The sequence below is a fragment of the Gossypium arboreum genome, chromosome 5 (genome assembly GCF_025698485.1).
Source record: "Gossypium arboreum isolate Shixiya-1 chromosome 5, ASM2569848v2, whole genome shotgun sequence".
NCBI classification, from domain to species: Eukaryota; Viridiplantae; Streptophyta; class Magnoliopsida; order Malvales; family Malvaceae; genus Gossypium; species Gossypium arboreum.
Window position 1 is genome coordinate 33,731,121 of NC_069074.1, and position 22,252 is coordinate 33,753,372.

At 32.6% G+C, this 22,252-nt stretch overlaps 1 protein-coding gene and 1 long non-coding RNA gene across 2 annotated transcripts; one reads left to right on the top strand and one right to left on the bottom strand.

The window, feature by feature from the left end:
- The first annotated feature begins 2,182 nt into the window (after window positions 1-2,182).
- On the top strand, window positions 2,183-4,613 carry LOC108452615 (probable terpene synthase 9). Its single transcript, XM_017750416.2, is given in 7 exon segments — window positions 2,183-2,344; window positions 2,429-2,684; window positions 2,800-3,172; window positions 3,246-3,464; window positions 3,541-3,679; window positions 3,751-3,999; window positions 4,077-4,613. Coding segments are annotated over 7 exon segments (1,635 nt in total). The 5' UTR covers window positions 2,183-2,236; the 3' UTR covers window positions 4,368-4,613.
- A 15,154-nt stretch (window positions 4,614-19,767) lies between these two features.
- Window positions 19,768-20,636, bottom strand: LOC108452635 (uncharacterized). The gene is made up of 2 exons (XR_001866419.2): window positions 20,351-20,636; window positions 19,768-20,071 (listed from the first exon to the last, which is right to left on the bottom strand). It is a non-coding gene; the product is annotated as an uncharacterized LOC108452635 (long non-coding RNA).
- Window positions 20,637-22,252: the final 1,616 nt, after the last annotated feature.

Here is a 22,252-nt window from a genome sequence, read left to right on the forward strand (position 1 = left end):
AGGCAAATGAACTAGCTCATTCTTTAGCAAATAAAGGGTTAAAGAGGGGAGAACAAATGTACCTGCGAAATGGAGTGCCTGACTTCGGAATAGCGGCAACGAAGAATGATCAGGGTTGGGAAAGTGATTCAGATCTGAGGCGACACCGATGAGAAATGGAACGGGAAGTTTTCATTGGAGAATGTACATGGAATGTGAATAATGCAAAAAGTTTTTTCTCCAAAAGCTATTGTTAATTAAGTTGATTTAGAGGCTTCTAGAACATGACATCTCATTCAGGTTGGATTAGTTTATTTATTTTTGTTGTCTTTTCTTTATTTTATTTTATTATGTGATTGTTGTTTATGCTAACGGACTGGAGTGGGCTTTATTTTTGTTTTTTGTTATTATTTAATCTAGCTTATATTTAAAAAAAAAGATTTAAGAGTTTGCATCAGTACTAAAGATATTTTTCAATCTAATAAAGTTATTAGGATTTAAATAAAAGGCATAATAATAAATTTAGTTTTTAATATTTATAATTTTTATCAATTTATTCTTTTAAAGCTAATTTTTGTCATTAACCTTTCAAAAATTCAATATTTTTTAACGAAAATGATTACTAAAACATTAATTTTTAACAATGTTGGTTTGACAATCCACATCATGCTAATATGACAATATTTTAAAAATAATTTTGTCCTTTTATATTTTATATAATTTTAAAAATTATATTTTATAAAATTTGAACTAAAATATCATAATGTTCATTTTATTAATTTCACCATTTCAACCAAAAAATTGTTGATTTTTTACATCAATTTTTTAAAAATATAAAGCCTAAAAGAAATCAATTTCATTTTGTGGTCCACTAGGATTAGACCTAACCATGGGCCGGTCCACCTATCCAAGCCGAAAAGATCGCTTGAAAAATAGGAAGGTTTGGAAAAAAAATATAGGTAAATATAAATCTTATAGCTTTTAATTGAAAATTCTTAAAAAATTAAATATGATCTAAATCTTAAATGTTGTTATAGGTGTTTGAGTGCTTTTATATGTGTATAGCATATGTCTCTCTGTAAAAAATTTTATAGACACGTGAGGCTATCACGGAAAAGATTGATTGTATTTGGACTCCAAATTTAATTTCTTTTTATGTTTTTTAATCCACTTTACTCCATTTTGGAGTAAACTACAATTAAGGTAACTAAACTATTAGTAAGTTTACGTTTGGGTCACTCAACTACAAAAAATTATTAAATGGCCACTGACCTATTTAAAAGTTTTCATTTAAGTCACTAGGCTTTTAAAATCTTTGCTATATTGCACTCTACTCACACCACCTGCACTAATTGAAAACTCTCTTTTCCCTTCTCTTTTACAATTCAATTTTTTTCATTAAACAACATTGAAAGTCAAAAACCTGTAAACCAAAATCCAAATAATTTTCTTCTCTAATATTTGACTCTGATCATCAAATCAACTTAGAGCTAAGGTATTTTTTTTTACTCATTGATGAATATTGATCTATCATATCAATCATCGAATCGTCGGCTAGAGTTCACTAGCCGAACTTTTTTTTAAAAGAAAAACACTTAATAACCCAAGAACTTGAATAAAAATTTGAATAGTTCAATAACTTAAGTGAAAACTTTTAAATAATTAAAAATTAATTTATAATTTTTTAAAATTAAATGACCATAACAAAAACTTACTAATAATTTAATAAATTTAGATGTAATTAATTTTTTTTAATTTTAAGTACTAAATTTATACTATTTATTGCATGCCAACGTAATTATTTATTTGTCTTAGACTAAAATCCAATGTACGTTCAAAGGTGGCTAGAATTGAACAGATAGCCGCCATGTGACGCCCACCAATTTGGGTTTAATGAGGACAGGTTGAGTTGGATTTAAATAAGACGAAACTGATAAAACTTTGCCTACTCTATTAGTCCAATTTATAAACAAACCTAATTTTAAAATACAAGTGGCTAGCTTTCAGCTAGATTAATTTTGACGTGAATATATTTATGAGCCAACGACACTTGCATGCATGACATCCAATATACTGTTAGTATTATTAGATGCATTTATTATTAGACATTATTGGAAGATATTATTTAACTTAAATTTGATAAATATCTTGACCGTCCACAACTCTATATAAGGACATCCAAGTTCAGATAAGCTCCATAGCAATTCAAAACTTACAATATATTGAAGAAATAAGCAACTCTCAAACTTATTTCTCAATGGCACCAACATCCCAATCCTTGAATGAAGAGCAACGTCGATCCGCTAACTATCATCCCAGTATTTGGGATCCCACCGCCATCCAATCCTTTACCACTCCATACACTGTAAGTTGTTTTGCATGCTAGGCTTGTGATAAATGTTATTATATATATGTTGCATGTAACAGCCCTTTTTCTTTTGAATTTCAGTACGAACTCTATGCTACACAATTGGAGGATCTGAAACAAAAGGTTAGGAAATTGCTTGCCTCAACGAAAGACACAGCTGCCTTGTTGAAGCTAATAGATTCAATGAAGAGGCTTGGAGTGGCCTACCATTTTCAGGAACAGATTCAACAGGCTTTGAATCAATTGAATCCGGATCTAAATCTTGTCTCCAATGATCTTTCCACAGTTGCATTGCATTTTCGGATCCTACGAGAGGATTGCTATCCTATTACCGCAGGTTTGTTTGTTTCTGGATGCTTTCAACTTTATTAGCTTATTAAGCACGGTGACGTTACAAACAAATTCTATCCTTTTCTAGTTTTCTTTTTAACTATTATGGTAAAATTAAACAGATGTGTTGGAGAAATTTAAAGGTGATGATGGGAGGTTCATGGGGAGCTTATGTGGGGATGTTGAAGGGCTTTTGAGATTGAATGAAGCTTCATCCATGGCAATACAAGGCGAATAAATCCTTGAAGAAGCTGAGGCTTTTAGCAGTGAAAATCTCAAGAATGTAATAGGGAAACTGGAGAAAGTTGAGGCTAAGCAAGTTCAGCGGTCATTGGAAGTTCCACTTTATTGGAGGATGGAAAGGATTGAAGCACGAAACTTCATTGATTCCTACGCCATGGATGATTCAAACAGCTCAGTTTTGCTTGACCTGGCTAAGTTAGACTATAATCTTATCCAGTCAGTTTACCAACAAGAACTGAAACAACTTGCAGAGTAAGATCAATTTACTTCTAATATATGGTTTTTATTTTCGAAATTGGGTTTTTATTCATTGGATGAAAAATAGGTGGTGGAGCGAATTGAATTTCAAGGAGAAGCTTAGTTTCAGCCGAGATAGATTGATGGAAATATATTTTTGGGCTACTGGTTTGAGCTTTGAGGCCCAATATGCCAAATGCAGGATTTGCTTCACTAAGTATGCATGCCTAGCAACTGTAGTTGACGACATCCATGATATATATGGATCACTTGAAGAACTCGAATGTTTCACCAAAGCAGTCACCGGGTAATATATAGTCTTTCTTTTATAATATTTTTATGGCAGCTAAAATTGGGTTATTGATTATATGGATTTGCAATAGGTGGGATGTGAAGGTCGTCCAAGAACTTCCGGAGTACATGAGAGTAATGTTCTTAGCCATTTCAGACTTTACTAATGAATTAGCCCAACAGACCTTGAAAGACCATGGCCTCGACGTTCTGCCCTACATCAAAGAACAGGTAACATTGAGAGCCTGAGAATTAATATTTTGTAGAATTGGCTCTGATTTATCGTTATTTGCCAATTGCAGTGGGCTATACTTTGCAGAGCTCATATCACAGAAGCCAGATGGTTTTATGGAGGTCAAACCCCCACTTTTGATGAATATATTGAAAACGCATGGATTTCAATTGGAAGTCTCGGAAGGTTGGTTCTTCTTTGTTTTGTGGAGGCAGACTCCATTGTTAATCAATTTCCAAATTGTCTCAAGGATTATTCTCAATTATTTTATTGGTCATCTCTGATTACTCGACTTAGTGATGATCTAGGTACTTCCAAGGTAATGGCTTCATTCGTAATACATAATTTGCTACAGTCACTAAATTCTAGATTTGCTAAATTTGTTTCATTTTGAAGGCTGAGATGGAGAGAGGGGACATACCGAAAGCAGTGCAGACTTATATGATTGAAAAAGGAGTATCAGAAGAAACAGCACGAAATCATGTAAAAGAACTGATAAGCAATTCATGGAAGAAGATTAATGAAGAAATTTTGGATAATCGTTTCTCTCGAGCTATTGTGAATTTATCTAAGAACATGGCTCGAACTGCTCAATGCATATACCAGCATGGCGACGGATTTGGGACATCTACCGGTGTCACTAAAGATTGTATTATTTCATCAATTCTGAGGCCTATTCCAATATAGATCACCAATACTTGCTCTCATTTTTAATTTTTCAATTTGAGTATTTATCTTGATAAATGCATGCATTGAATAAAGAGTTATACTACATTTGGTTCGTTGTAATGGAATAAAATTGTAATTTAATAGAAATGTAATGAAATAGAGTTATAATCAATCATTCAACCAAATAGTTGATCAATGGGATGGAATAAAACTGTAATTGTATTCTTGTGTTTGGTTGAATGGAATGATGTTGTAATAACATAAGGTACTTGAATAATTAATCATAATTTAGTATAATTATTATTAAATATAATTTAATAAAAATAAGATATAATTTAATAATATTTTAATATAATTATTTTTATATTAAATTATATTAAAATATTTTATTTTAAATTATATTTTGAAATTAAATATTTTATTTGTATATTTTCTAAGTTGAAGTTATAAAGGACTAATTTGAATTTTTATTTTTTTTATTCAATGTTGCATGAAAGAACTATTTTTGGTGATATCAAAAATAACTATTACCGAAGACAAGTAATAGGAAAGTAATGATCATTCCATTGAATGATTATTACATCCAACCAAATAAATGAATGATTTACCATTCAATGAATAAGGGAGAATGTTATTCCATTCCCCAACCAAACATAGTATTAATATTATTAAATCTTTATAATATTTTAAATTAATATCATATTTTTAAAACATGTAATATTCTTAAATTGAATAATAAGTATCTTTTGTCTAACAATACTAACTTGCACCTTTTGAATTTAAATTTATACACTAATAAATCATTTATTTGATTTTTAAATATAATATTTCATAAAATAAAATTATGTTTTCCATTCTTTGTATGCAATAAGAGCAAGGATTGAAATAATATTACTTAAAATTTAAATTAAAACATATGACATTTCTCTTATTCTTGATTTACTATAAATATAGGATTTAATCAATCCACTAATATAAACTTTTGGGAAAAACCTTATATAAATTATATATCATTCCACTATTAAAATAAATCAAATACACTTAAGTTCACTCTAAAATATAGTTTATTTTATATTTATCACTTCAATTTTTTTAATTTAGTTACTTTTATTGAAGTAATTCGTTTTTCACTAATTAATCACTGAGATAACATATTAGTCTATTGAGTGAGGACATTTTGACACTTTTTATTGACTTTTTAACTTAGAAACTTCTCTATAACTAATTTAAAATATTTTTTGGGGTTCTTTCTCTTCTCCGTAGCTCAGAATCCTCACTTCTCTCTCCGCCGATAAAAGCTACACCAAGTCATCCTCATCACTTTCACGCATGGCACTGATGTGTCTGTCATTGTACTACCACCATCTAGTACCACCTCAACATCCAAAGATGGTGATGATACTTGCAAGAACTAAAACAACTTGTAGAGTAAGATTAATTTACTTATAATAAGGTTATTATTTTCGAAATTAGGTTTTTATTCATTGAATGCAAAAGCGGTGGAGGGAGTTGAACTTCATTGAGAATATAGTTTCGGCCAGGACCGATAATTAATGGAAATATATATCTTGACTACTGGTTTGAGCTTTGAGCCCCAATATGCCAAATGCAAGATTTGCTTAACTAAGTATGCATACCTAGCAATTGCAGTTGACGACATATATGGATCACTTGATGAACTTCAATGTTTCACCAAAGTCGTCACCAAGTCTTATATTCTTTGAATTATACTTTTTATTTACTACAAATTGTTTTTATATGCGGGCAATGTTTAAATTTGTTTATAATTAAAATTATAATTGATTAGAACTTGTATTTAATTTGCATTTTTTAAGCTTTCAGCACAAATATTGATTAGTAATTTTTTAAATATTTCTTTTGATTACTATTAGAATTTAGTCAAAATTGTATGCCATACAAAAAAAAAAAAAACCTTTCTAATTTTTTTTTGATTTGTTGTTATTTGTCAATTGCAGTGGGCTATACTTTGCCGAGCTCATATGACAGAAGCCGGATGGTTTTATGGAGGTCAAATTCCCACTTTTGATGAATATATTAAAAACGCATGGATTTCAATTGGAAGCCTTGGAGGATTGGTTCTTCTTTGTTTTGTGGAGGCAGACTCCATTGTTCATCAATTTCCAAATTGTCTCAAGGATTATTCTCAATTATTTTATTGGTCATCTCTAATTACTCTACTCAGTAATGATCTGGGTACTTCCAAGGTAATATCTTCATTTGCAATACATAATTTGCTAGTCACTAAATTCTAGATGTGCTAAGTTTGTTTTCATTTTGAAGGCTGAGATGGAAAGAAAGGACATACCGAAAGCAGTGCAGACTTACATGATTGAAAAAGGAGTATCAGAAGAAAAAGCACGAAATCATGTAAAAGAACTGATAAGCAATTCATGGAAGAAGATCAATGAATAAATTTTGGATAATCGTTTCTCTCGAGTTATTGTGAATTTATCTAAGAACATGGCTCGAACTGCTCAATGCATATACCAGCATGGTGACGGAGTTGGAACATCTACTGGTGTCACTAAAGATTGTATTGTTTCATCAATTCTTAGGCCTATTCCAATATAGATCACCAGTACTTGCTCTCTTTTTTAGTTTTTCAATTTGAGTATTTAACTTGATAAATGCATGCATTGAAGAAAGAATTAATGTTATCAAATCTCTCTATTATTTTAAATTAATTTTATATTTTCTTAAACCTATAATATTCTTAAATTGAATAATATAATTAAGTATCTTTTGTCTAACAGTATCACCTTGCACATTTTGAATTTAAATTCACACCCTTATAAATAATTTATTTGATTTTTAAATATAATATTTAATAAAATAAAATTTTGTTTTTCATTCTTTACATGACATTTCTCTTGATTTCCTATAAATATTGGATTTAATCAATTAACTAATATAATTTTGCAAAAAAAACCTTATATGAATTATATAACATTCAAAGATTAAAAAAATTACACTTAGCCACTCTAAAATATAATTTATTTTATTTTGATCACTTGAATTTTTTTTCTCAATTTAGTTACTCCTATTAAAGTAATTTGTCTTTCACTAATTGATCGCTGATGTGGCACATTAGTCCGTTAAGTGAGGACACTTGACACTTTTTTATTGAATTCTAACTTAAAAATTTCTCTATAATTAATTTAAAATACTTTTTTTGGGGTTATTTCTCTTCTCTATACCTCATAACCATCACTTATTTATTCGTCATTGATAGCAGCACCAGGTCATCTCGATCACTCTCATGCATGGCATTGATGTGTCTGTCATTTTACTACCACCATCTGGTAGCACCTCTGTAACATCCCCTAACCCTATACCGTCACTGGAACAAGGTTACAGAGCATTACCAGACATATCAAACAAATTACGAATAACTCACAAATAATTAACATACAAAGTATAAATTTAATCCTTAAGTCCCTATAATGGACCCTCGATGCCCAAAACACGTATTAGAAGTGGATCGGGACTTATCCAGGTGCTCGGAGAATTTTCGTAAATTTTAAATTATCAATTATCAATTCAAACATAATGTTATATATACCATTTCAAATATTTAATCTTTCATTTACCAATTTAAATCATCACATATTATCCTTACAATCCAAAACCACATTAACTCAAAATACAACCTAGGTACATGCCACATATACCAAAATAAAATATACATCACCAAGGTTCCTGAGATCGGGATTAGTTCAGATGCTGAACCAGATTTTGACTCCTATTGACCTGCGCACTGAAAATAACCGTACGCTGAGTATAGACATACTCAGTGGTATTAATATAATTCAAATTATAATAACAATAATGAAATATAAATATTAAACATGTAACAATTGAATTTTCTCAAATAGTAACTTATTCTTAAACTTCATTCGTTAATAATAGTAACACAATTTCAACTATTTATCAGTTTCAATCAAATATCATAGACTTCAATTTTCTTCACTACATCAACATTTAGTTCATGCCTTCCTTTTTCAATCTCAATTTCAATCCACAATTTAACTTTCTCATTTCTTTCATTATTTTCAATAGTACGTTCAATCTAATTTATTTAAATTTCTCATTTCAGGTTTTAACCCTATTAACAAACTCGAACTTTGGTGGATATATAGATCCAACCAAACACACCAGAATGGCACCCAATGCCTCATCGGATAGTTCGAAGCAAAGTTGACACCCAGTGTCTCATCGGCCTAGTCGAAGTAAAGTGGTACCCAGTACCTCATCGAATCTATCCGAAGTAAAATAGTGACACCCAGTGTCTCATCGACTCAAGGTCAAAGTATCCCTGAACACCTCCAATCCTATGGCATGCCAACTATATCCGACTCAGCCCGACTAGTTAATAGGATATGTAATTCACTTTCTCTATTTCAATCAATATTCACATCAATTCCACTTAAATCACAATTTCTCATATATTTACCAATTCAAATGCACTTTTCACTTGCAAATCAATATGCAATTCAATTCCACAATCCAATTTCACTTTCACTTCAAAAATCCACTTTCAAAACCAAATACACTTTCCATTCATCAATCAAAATACAATTCAATACTAACACATATTTCTCATTCAATTCAACTTCACTTTAAATCCCAAATTCTCTTTCAATTCAACAATTCAATCATAATCCAACACTAAAATTTATTTAACAACCATTTCAATTATCATTCAATTCCATAACAACACTTACCTCATAATTTACTTACCAACTTATAAATTAAAATTAACATTTAGTAATAAATAATTTGAATTATAGTAATACAAACCCGAATTTGTTCGATTACTCCTCGACGACTTTTTCATTTCCTTTCGATACCGATGCCTCGGGATCTTTGCTAGCAATTAAACTCCAAGCTTTTAATCCTTAGTTTCTCCTTTTTCTTTTCTTTCTTCTTTCTTTCTTCTTATTTCCATATGGTTCTCTGTAACTATTTCTCTTTTCTTTTGTTTCTTTATGACTTTAATATATATATATATATATATATATTAGTTTATGATAATTATTATTACAAAAATCTATTTAATAACAAATGCTTATATTACAATTGGTCAATTATATGTTTAATAATTGTCTCCATTTAATTTGTTTACCTCATAAAATCTTATAATTTAATTAATTATCTAGTAAACATCTTTTATTAAATAATAATAAATATCTATTGTATAATTAATCATATATACACATTTGTACACACACAATTTATTCCATTTGTACATCATCTATGCTATACATTTGTCAAAATCATAATTCATTTATCATATAAAAATCTTATAATATAATAATTTAATTAATAAATATTTTTAACTTAATAATAATAAATATCTACTTACCAATTAAATATAAATATTAAAATGTATGTATTTTTATTAATACACTTGTATTAAATCATCACCTTTCATTTGTCATGATTTTATTTATTTTATGTAATTTAATATAAAATCTATTTACTTAAATAATAAGTAATTAAATAGAAATATTACAATTGTATAAATATTATTATTACATATGTATCATTTAATCACCCTACATTTGTCAATTCATTAAACTATTTATTAATTTAATAATATAATACCAATTAAATAATAATTTATAATTTATATCTTAATATTAATTCATATATATACAATAATAATCTAGAAAAATCTTTAGATTTTTCATTGTTTTGCCGGCTCAACTATGCTAAATGGCCTATTTGCCATTTGGCCCTTTTATTTTCTTTTTAATCTACAATTTAACTTTTACCCTTTATTCACTTTAGTGTTTTTTTTTCCTAATTTCTCTCAATTAAGCTATATTTACTCAATTAAAACCTAATTAGACACACTACTAGACTCATAGTATTTCTAATAATTATTTATAGGTTCGGTTTACTGAGATGGAGGCCCGATAATGTACTTTTTCGATGCCCGTATATTTTGGGTCATTACAACCTCAACATCCAAAGATGGCAATGATACTTACAAGAACTAAAACAACTTGCAGAGTAAGATTAATTTACTTATAATATGGTTTTTAATTTTGAAATTAGGTTTTTATTCATTGGATGCAAAATAGATGGAGGGAGTTGAACTTCAAGAAGAAGCTTAGTTTCAGCCAAATGCAGGATTTGCTTCACTAAGTATGCATGCCTTGCAACTGTAGTTGACGACATTTATGACGTATATGGATCACTTGATGAACTCCAATGTTTCACCAAAGTTGTCACTAAGTCTTATATTCTTTGAAATTATAATTTTTATTTACTAGAAATTGTTTTTATATGAATGCGATATTTAAATTGTGGTCATCTCGATTACATTTATCATAATTCATAGATATAATTGATGTAATCACAATCAATAGTTATCACATTTATATTTCATGTCGCATAATTTTACATACAGATTTAAGTCCATAATGTGAAGGGATAAAATCGTGAAAGTGGACAACTTAAATATGGGAGCCTTGGAGTGATATGGGTTCTATATGCTTTGACCAGGACATCAAAATTTTATAGGGTATATTGGTTTTGAAATTGGGGGATGTTAAGGCTGTTCAAGGCTACCAAAATACATGAGCGTAATGTTCTCAGCCATTACGGATTTCATTGATGAATTAGCCCAACAGACCATGAAAGACCATGGCTTAGTCGTTTTACCTTAAATCAAAGAACAGGTAATATCGATAATTTGAAAATTAACATTTCATAGAAATGAATTGGGTGTTAAGACTCAATCCAGTAGCATGTTCGGACTTAGACAAGATGAATCAAATTTTAATAATAAATTAATATATTTATTTAAATTTAATTATAAAAAATATATATATTAATATAAATTTTTGAGAAAGTTAAAATTAGCTTGGATTTAAACGTTGTCTGAATCACAACTGGATCATGAACACTAATGCTCTTAGATGCCTCTAATTTGTTGTTATTTTCGAATCGAAGTGGGCTATACTTTGCAAAGCACATATCACAGAAGCCTGATGGTTTTATGGAGGTCAAACCCCAACTTTTGATGAATATATATAAATAAAAAAAATGGATGGATTTCAATTGGAAGTTTGGAGGGTTGGTTCTTCTTTGTTTTGTGGGGGCAAACTCTATTGTTGATTAGTTTCCAACTTATCTCAATGATTTCTCATTTAGTTTACTGGTCATTTTGTTGGGAAGAAAACAAACAACCGAAACAAAGCGAAAGCACAACCGGTGTTCTTTCTCTCCCTATAACTCCTGTCAAAAATTATGGCAAGCACAATAGCACAAAATATGTTCTCTAGGAACCTTAATCAACCACAAATCAACTAATGCAACCACAACAAAAATAAATAGAAACACCGATATTTTTACGTGGAAAACCCCCCTAAATCAAGGGTAAAAATCACGGGCCTTTAGAGTCCGATAAAGAGCTCCACTATCATCAAATGTTCGACTACAAGATCACAATATCAAGCCTACAACAAGCATTCAACTCCGACAAGGCTAACAATATGTAATCTTTAGCAAAAGAGAGAAAATTGAGAGAACATCACCAAAAACGTAGCTGCTGAAAAATGGGTATTTCTGACGCTACAAGACTCGGATGAAAAATCTGACCGTTCAAAGTCAAGAACACCTTATCGCCTAGCTGCTATCCAAAAATCAGCTCAATCGAACCACGGATGGACCTTCGATCGAAGAGTTGATCACTGCTACACCAAGCTTGAAAAACTGATTTTTCTATTCTCTCTTTTTCTCCAACGAGCTTCAATCTCACTCTCTGTTTTTCTCTTCTTTTTAAATTCAAAATTTGACACTCAATAATAAAAGAAAGGCTCTCACACTTTCTGCCCACACCACCCGTAAAAGCCAAAATGAATGGCTCTCTTTTTTTTTTTTGACAAATCCAAGAAGATAAAGACACTAAATATGTGGCAGAAAATATGGGTTTCCCACATAGTGGGACCCACACCTAACAAATCTCCCCTCCAACTATGTGGGAATGCCTCCATGCCGGAGGTCAAACAACATGCTTCAAACTTTCCTTTTGGTAAGGCCTTCACAACATATCAGCACCATTATCATTAGTGTGTATCTTTTCAAGCTCTAATAGCTTAGCTTCAAGAACATCTCGTATCCAATGGTACCTCACATCAATATGCTTAGATCTAGCATGAAAAGTTGAGTTCTTACCAAGATGAATAGCACTGGCTATCACAAAGACAGACATACTTCTCCGAGTAAAACCAAGCTCATGCACAAACTTCTTCATCCAAAGCATCTCCTTACACGCTTGGTTGTCGCAATGAACTCGATTTGGTGGTGGACAATGCAACACACTTTTGCAGTCTCGATTGCCATGCCACAGCTCCCCCTGCATAAGTGATTAAGTAACTCAAGTAGATCTCCTCGAGTCAATGTCTCCGCCATGTCTCGAATCAGATACCCAACAAGAACAGGTTTCTCATTGCCGAAACAAAGTTTCATGTTGGAAGTGCCACGAAGATATCTCATAATCCACTTCACTACATTCCAATGCTCTCTGCCTGGATTAGAAGGAAACCGACTAACTGTACCAATGGCATAAGCCAAGTCTGGTCTCGTGCAAACCATTGCGTACATCAAACTACCCACGGCTGAAAAGTAAGGAATTTTCTGCATCTCTTCCTTCTCCTTTTCTGTGGAAGGACTATGCTTAACACTCAATCTAAAGTGCATAGCAAAGGGAGTATTCACCGCTTTAGCTTTGTCCATACTAAACCTTTGAAGTACTTTCTCAATGTACCTCTCTTGTGATAACCATAATTTCTTGTTATCACGTGTCAATCTTATGCCAAGAATTTGCTTTGCTGGCCCCAAATCCTTCATTGCAAAGGATTTACTCAACTCTTGTTTCAACTTCTCAATTCTAGAAGCATTCTGACCAACAATAAGCATATCATCAACATAGAGCAAAAGAATAATAAAATCATCACCAGATAATCTCTTAACAAACACACAATGATCAGAAGTAGTCTTCTTGTAGCCTTGCTCCCCCATAACAGACTCAAACTTCTTGTACCATTGCCTTGGAGCTTGCTTCAAACCATACAAGCTCTTCTTCAATCTGCACACATAGTCCTCTTTCCCTTGTGCAACAAAACCCTCTAGCTGCTCCATGTAAAGCTCTTCTTCCAAGTCACCATGAAGAAAAGTAGTTTTCACATCCATTTGTTCAACCTCTAAGTCATAACAAGCTGCCAAACTCAGTATAGTTCTGATAGAGGACATCTTCACAACCGGAGAAAATATTTCTTCAAAATCAACCCCCTTTTTCTGAGTATAACCCTTGACGACCAATCTAGCTTTGTATCGTGGAGATGAAGACTTCTCTTCTTGCTTCAACCTGTAAACCCACCGATTCTTTAAAGCTCTTTTGCCCTTAGGCAGTTTCACCAATTCAAAGGTATGGTTCTCATGCAAGGATTGAAGTTCGTCTTTCATCGCTTCAACCCACTGATCTTTGCATCCACTCTCCATAGCCTCTTCATAACATTTAGGTTCTCCCCCGTCAGTTAAAAGAACATATTCATCAGGAGAATACCTGACAGAAGATCGTCGATCTCTGGAAGACCTTCGAAGTGGAACTGCTGGTGGAGCTATAGGTGCTTGTTGTTGATCATTCACAACATCATCCATGGGAGTATCAAAGTCACCTATAGTCTGATGGTCACCACTAACATCACCATGCACATCATCTTGGATAGGATCTGGTGAAAAGTCTAGAGGAACCGGATTCACATCGATCAAGTCACCACTACCTTGTGAATCCACTTTCTCCGTCTTATCAATGTCATCAATGGTCTAATCCTCAATGAAGACAACATCTCTGCTTCTCACGAGTTTCGTCTGAACTGGATCATAGAGTCTATAACCAAACTCACCATCTAGACCATAACCAATGAAAATGCATTGTCGAACCTTGGTATCCAACTTGGATCTTTCATCCTTTGGAACATGAACAAATGCTTTACAATCGAACACACGTAGGTGATCATATGACACGTCTTTACCAAACCAAACTCTATCTGGCACATCACCTTTCAAAGGAACACTAGGAGACAGATTTATCACATGTGTCACTGTATTCAAAGCTTCAGCCCAAAACGATCTTGGCAACTTTGCATCTGACAACAAACATCTGACTCTCTCAATCAATGTTCGGTTCATTCTTTTAGCTAACCCATTTAACTGTGGAGTCTTTGGTGGTGTTCTCTGATGTCTGATTCCCTGTCGCAGACAATACTCATGAAACGACCCTGTGTACTCGCCACCATTATCAGTACGAATGCACTTCAACTTCTTCCCAGTTTCCCTTTCAACTGATGCTTGAAACTGTTTAAACACCTCAAAGACTTGATTTTTAGACTTCAAAGTGTAAACCCATAGCTTTCTTGAACAATCATCAATGAAAGTTACAAAATAAAGTGCACCACCATGTGATCTTACTTTTATCGGACCACAAATATCTGAATGGACCAACTCTAGCAATTCTGATTTTCTATGAGGAGGATGGCTTCTAAATAAAACTCTTCTCTATTTTCCTGCTAGACAATGAGCACAATTCTTCAGTGTAGCATTCTTCAAACCCGAAAGTTGATTCTTCTTCGCTAAACAGTTAAGCCCCTTCTCACTCATGTGACTGAGTCGTTTATGCCACAACTCAGTTGAGCTGTCATTCACTGTCACATTCACCGTTTCTCGAGAAGTCAAAGCTTGCATCAAGTACAAATTTGAGCTCTTCTTTCCTCGAGCCACAACCAAGGAGCCTTTAGTCAGCTTCCACTGCCCCTCACTAAAGGTGTTACAGAATCCCTCATCATCAAGCTTTCCTGCAGAAATCAAATTCAAACGGATATCCGGTGCATGTCTGACATCCTTGAGAGTTAACTTTGTTCCATTGTTACTCACCAAGCTAACATCTCCCATACCAATAACCGAAACCAAACCGTCATTACCCATCTTCAATACCCCAAAATCACCAGGAGTATAAGATGTGAAGAATTCCTTCCTCGACGTGACATGAAGTGATGCACCAGTATCAATCACCCAACTAGTCTCGTCGCATGCTAGGTTGACCAAATTCTCATCACAAATAACTAACAGATCTTCACGAGCAACAGTAGCAACACGCTCGAATTTTTCATCGTCATTCCGATCGTGTTTATCACCACCACCTTTGTTCTCTTTCTTCCACTTGAAGCAATATTTCTTGATATGACCTTTCTTACCACAATGATGACACTCAAGATTCTTGTATCTCGATCTTGACTTGCTTCGGCTTTTATATCTACCCTTTCCATCTTTGTCTCTGTTTCTCCCCCTATTCTCGATAACCAACACCTCGGACTGTGATGTAGAACCCTGAGATCTTCTTCTAACCTCTTCATTCAACACACCACTCTTAGCCAAATCCAAAGTAATAATACCCTGTGGGGCAGAATTAATGAGCGAGACCCGAAAGGTCTCCCAAGAGTCTGATAGAGTAGCAAGCAACCAAAGTCCTAAAATCTCGTCATCAAATTTGACACCCATACCAAGCAACTGATTCATCACACTCTGAAATTCACTAACATGGTCAGCTATAGACATTCCTTCTTTATATTTCAGCGCCATCATTTTCTTCAGCAAAAACAACTTGTTATTTCCCGACCTCGAAGCATACAAGCTTTCAAGCTTCTCCTACAATGTTCGAGCATGTGTCTCCTGATCAATGTGGTTGTAAACATTTTCTTCAACAAATTGCCGAATAAAGCCACACACTTGTTGATGCTCAAATTCCCATTCTTCATCACTTTTCGAATCGGGTTTTTGAGTAGTAAAGACCGGAAGATGCAAAGCCTTCACAAACAACAAATCCTTCATTTTATTCCGCCAAAGTTGATAATTTGTGCCATTCAACATAATCATCTTGCTCGTATTAATTTCCATAATTATCTGACACAATAACCAAGCTCTGGTACCAGTTTGTTGGGAAGAAAACAAACAACCGAAACAAAGCGAAAGCACAACCGGTGTTCTTTCTCTCCCTATAACTCCTGTCAAAAATTATGGCAAGCACAATAGCACAAAATATGTTCTCTAGGAACCTTAATCAACCACAAATCAACTAATGCAACCACAACAAAAATAAATAGAAACACCGATATTTTTATGTGGAAAACCCCTCTAAATCAATGGTAAAAACCACGGGACTTTAGAGTCCGATAAAGAGCTCCACTATCATCAAATGTTCGACTACAAGATCACAATATCAAGCCTACAACAAGCATTCAACTCCGACAAGGCTAACAATATGTAATCTTTAGCAAAAGAGAGAAAATTGAGAGAACATCACCAAAAACGTAGCTGCTGAAAAATGGGTATTTCCGACGCTACAAGACTCGGATGAAAAATCTGACCGTTCAAAGTCAAGAACACCTTATCGCCTAGCTGCTGTCCAAAAATCAGCTCAATCGAACCACGGATGGACCTTCGATCGAAGAGTTGATCACTGCTGCACCAAGCTTGAAAAACTGATTTTTCTATTCTCTCTTTTTCTCCAACGAGCTTCAATCTCACTCTCTGTTTTTCTCTTCTTTTTAAATTCAGAATTTGACACTCAATAATAATAGAAAGGCTCTCACACTTTCCGCCCACACCACCCGTAAAAGCCAAAATGAATGGCTCTCTTTTTTTTTTTTTTGACAAATCCAAGAAGACAAAGACACTAAATATGTGGCAGAAAATATGGGTTTCCCACATAGTGAGACCCACACCTAACACATTTCTCATTACTCGACTCAGTGATGATCTAGTACTTCTAAGGTAATAAATTCATTTACAACACTTAGTTTCAATTTTATACTCTATGTACTTATTTTTTCATTTTGAAGGTTGAGATAAAGAGAGGGCACATACCGAAAGTAGGGTAGAGTTACATGATTGAAAAAAGAATATCTGAAGGAAAAGCACGAAACCATGTAAAAAAACTAATAAACTATGCATGGAAGAAAATCAATGAAGAAATTTGGAAACTTGTTTCCCTCGAGTTATTATGAATTTATCGAACAACATGACTCAAGCTGCTCAAAGCATGTAACACATGGTGATGGTGTTGGCACATCAATTGCTGTCATTAAAGATTGTATGTTTCTTCTATCCTTAAGCCTATTCCAATTTATATCACCAATAATGGTTTCCTTTTTTTCTTTTTAATGAGTAAAGTAGATAGATTGCCACTTAACTATAATTTTTTTTTATTTTAAGTACCAAAAATAAAAAGGTTGCAATTAAGTTCTCACGTTATATAGTTCAGTCATTTTTATATAATTAATAATGATTTCCTTTTTCCTTTTTTAATGGGTAAAGTACATAGATAGTCACTTAACTATAAAAAAATTTATTTTAGGCACCAAAATAAAAAAAAGATCCAATTTAAGGACTCACGTTACATAATTCGTCGATTTGGTCACTCCCATTAAAATAACTAGCGACAAGCTAAAGTTACAATTTAAAAATCAGTATAATAATAAATTTAACCTCAATATTTACATATTATATCTATTTAGTCATACTTCTTTTAAAATAATCCTCAAAATTTACAAATGTTCTCAATTTGATCCTAATTCTAAAAATTTAAAGAAATATATAAAAATACATAAATATTTTCAAAAATATAATAATAAATTTAAATTTTATATTAATATTAATATTAATATTATATTATATTCATATTAAATAAAATAAAAATCTTCCCACCCTCCTCCCCTCCCCACCCCCACCCCCTTCCATCCATTTTGCTTCACTAAATTCAATGTCTCATCCATTGGATATCCTCCCTTTTAAACCTAAACCACTAAACTCATGTCCATTGAAACAAAGGAGTAAGGGGACCAATGATTGCAAATAGAGCCCGAAACCATTCTCTGGTACAATAACATCAGCATCTTAGCATAGCTCCCAAAAGATTAAAATTATTAATCACACCTTCACTGGCTCAGCTCTCGGCCTCCACAAACCCAACCTATATTTGTGGGTATATTTCAGTAGCAGCTTCCTCTGCCACACTAAATCAAAAGCCAATCGATGACTCACTCAGTCCTTGTAAAAACTAAATGATAATAGCAAAGGGTGTAACACCCAAAAAACAAAGCTTCCATAATAAAATAAGCTTAGTGAGGATATCAAAGTTGCACTGAAAAAACTGGGTTAGCAGAAGTTGCACTGACAATTATAGTACATGGGTCCATTAATTATGGTGGTAGGCCATGAATTAGCCACTATAAATTCCTTGAAGCGTTTATCAGTGCGTTTATCAGAAGAAAGGGAGAGGGGAGGGACGATGGGGTGGGGATGGGGAGGAGAGGAATACGGAGGATTTTTATTTTATTTAATATTAATATAATTATATTTATTTAATATTAATATAAATTTTAAATTTATTATTATATTTTTAAAAAATATTTACGTATTTTTATAAATTTCTTTAATATTTTAGAATTAGGACAAAATTGAGAATATTTGTAAATTTTGAGGATTAATTTTTAAATTATGACTAAGTTAATATAATATGTAAAATTTGAGGACTAATTTGTTATTATATCAGTTTCTTAGCTACCACTTCAACTTGTTATTTGTTATTTTAACAAGAGCAACCAAGATGACCGAATTATTTAACATTGGGTTCTCAAATTGCAAACTTTTTCATTTTTAGTGTCTAAAATAAAATTTTTTGATAGTTGGATGACTATCTATATAGTTTACTCTTTTTAATTCGAGTATTTAACTCCATGAAACATAACACTTAGAAAGAGACAAATTACAAAGAGAATTGGCTAATTTGTTACAACCACGATTTACCTATTTGACCTAAAAAAAAAACAAAAGATTCAAGCAACTTGCAAGCTTCCTTGATACGATACTCAATAATCGTGATGTCCTCCTTATGATAACAAAAGCAGTTGACAATACTTACACAATCCATTTTAAAAATAACTTTATCAACGTTGAGAAAGTGAGCAAGTCGAAAGTCGTTGATGAGAGCATCCAACTCTGCCCACTTAGGGTTTACCACTTTGTTGAAGAAAGACGCTTTACCGCTCAAAACAAAACCGTCGAAATCTCTAGCGATGATACCCAAGCTCGTGCCATGAGAAATCACGACAGCATCAACATTAACTTTAATAACCTCTTCCGGTTGATTTTCCCTTCTACAACATCTAGGGACACGAGGTAAGATCTATTGAGAAGAAAGATTGTGAATCCGAAAATCATGGTTGAGTTTACGGGCATGCTCCCAAATCACATTCGCATCCTCCTCCTTGCTTCTAAAGATGGCATATGAAACATGCATGTGTGGAATAAAGAGTTAGGGGCATGGACATTGTAATAGGCCAATTTTGGCCTAGACTAAAAAACCAAAAATCGAGATCAACTAAATAAAAAGTCCATTAGCTCAGATATTACAAAACAACCCAAAACAATTCAATGGCCCAATACCCAAAAATCCAATTCTAAACCCAACTACCCTGGCCAAAGACTAACCCTAGCCCAAAAACAAAAAAAAACCAAGACAGAAACCCTAGCCTTCTACTTCGTCTGCGCCGCTCCAGCGCTTCGACAGCCACCACGCCTCCATACGCCCCACGCCGAGTGCCATGTACCACAATGCTAACTGACCTCCGTACCTGCGAAGAAACAGACAAACAACAACAAGACAACAAATATGAAGGAAAATGAAATTTGTATTTTTATTTTTCAGATTTCGGTTATAAAGCCAAGAACTTTTTCATTGTAATTTTTTACGCGCAGAAAGTAATCAATCAAAAATCGAAACAATATTTGGCAAAAGAGGTGGTTCATTTATTCATAATTGCCTTTATTATTCTGTTTGGATTTTTTTCCTCTTTTCTATTTTGTTTCCATTTGAAACTACTACAGAAATACGATAAGGTGAAAGATTTTACCTTTTTGTGGTGTGGATATCTTCGAGTATCGCTTCTCTGGTCTAGAAGCCAACAGATCCTTAGGGGTTCGGTTAAGTTTCCAACGGAAGAAGCCAAGGGTCGGAAGTCGATTGGTTTAGGGATTTTGGTGGCCCTAAATCTATTTTATGTGAAAGAAAGGGGGTTATATCGGGCTTCGGGCAACATTTCGGCCACCACCAACGGTGGTTACCTTCATGAGTACGAAGGGTGGTTCGACGGAGCTTAGCAAAGCCCTAAGTCCCTCTCCGAAAATTTTCGGGATAACTTTTTTGTTTTTTTTTAAGAAAATACTGCATAAATGGTTTTTTTTTGTTTTTTTTTTTAGAAATTTGGACTTTATAATATGACCATACGATGCCGCTTTGGGATATAACCTAAATGGATAAAACGACGCCGTTTCATGCCATACTTGCGGGGCCCGACCCTAACCTACCAAGGGTCTGCATGTTTTGGACTGAAGGTCTATTTGCGCCCTTAGTCCTTTCGCTTTGAGGCTATTTTCAATTTAATCCCTATTTTAGTTTTCTTTTACTTTTTTTTTTGAATTTATCCCTTGCATTTTTTTATGGTTTCATTTCGGTCCCTTTCAAAGTTATGCATTTTGGGGAGACAGGGCTATTGTCCTATTCAGTCCCCCATCTCATTCGCATATTACAATTTGGACCCGATATTTTATTTGTATTTTGATTTTTCCCTATTAATTTTGTTTTGATTTCGATTTAACCCAGATTTGATTAATTTCGTTTTCATAGTCATTTCTTTTTAAATGCTAAAATTTAAATAATATTTATATACATTATATTTATCTATCTAGTTATTCATTACTTATTTTATGTTTAGGCTCGATTTATCAATTCATTTATTTATTTATAATTCCTTTATCTCAAAAATATTCAATCCTAATATTATGTATATTATTTATTTAAATTAATGTGTATTATTTTGTATATCGCTTACTTTAATTTTCTTCTTTTGATTTGTTTTAAAATTGTTTATACATTGCTACTTCGTGTATTATTTATTTTATTTATTTTATCTTTTGATCTATTTCAAACTTTCACGTTTATTACTTATTTCAAAATTATGTATATAAATTAATTTTAAATTATTGTATGTATTATAATTTCAGATGTCTTATTTTTTATTATTAATTTTAAACTCATTTATAATTGTTTTAAAACTTGTTGCATTTTATTTGTGTTAATTGGCTTTATATTTCTTTTAAAATCGTTTCTTTGATTCATAAGTCTTTGAAGGTTAACATTAGTATTTGCATGATGTATGATGTGAGCTTATTACTATTGTGTGTATCTTAATTTGCTTTTTTTATTTTCATACTATTGTCATTCATTTGTATAGTATTTTATACATGTACATTGTTCCATGTTTGTAACTTTGCATTTCGTTCACAAGTGTTGCATTGTAATTTTCAACTCATTGTTCTAAAATTAATTATGCCATTTTATTTTAAGTCAAACTAATGTATTTTGAGCTGGCTTTACAATTGTTTATTTGAAATTTTCTAAAAAAAAAGGTGATGTTTGATGTTTGGAAATTTAAGAGATCGTGCCCTAACGTGTTGGGTTTCGATTCTTCGTTTGGCCAAAATAATCAAATATCCCTTTAAAATTTCGTCCATATTTTCTAAATTTAAAAATTAGGCAATGTTCTATGTTTGGAAATCCGAGAAATCGTGCCCTAACGTGTTGGGTCTCGGTTTTTCATTGGACCAAATAATCGAATATCCTTTTGTAATTGTCGAAACCATTTTTTTGAAAAATGGAGTCGACTTGGAAAATGGAGTCGACTTGGAAAATTAAAACGAAAAAAACGAGAGTCGCCACCAATCCTTTTTGATGAGGTGTGATCGGGTCACCTCAA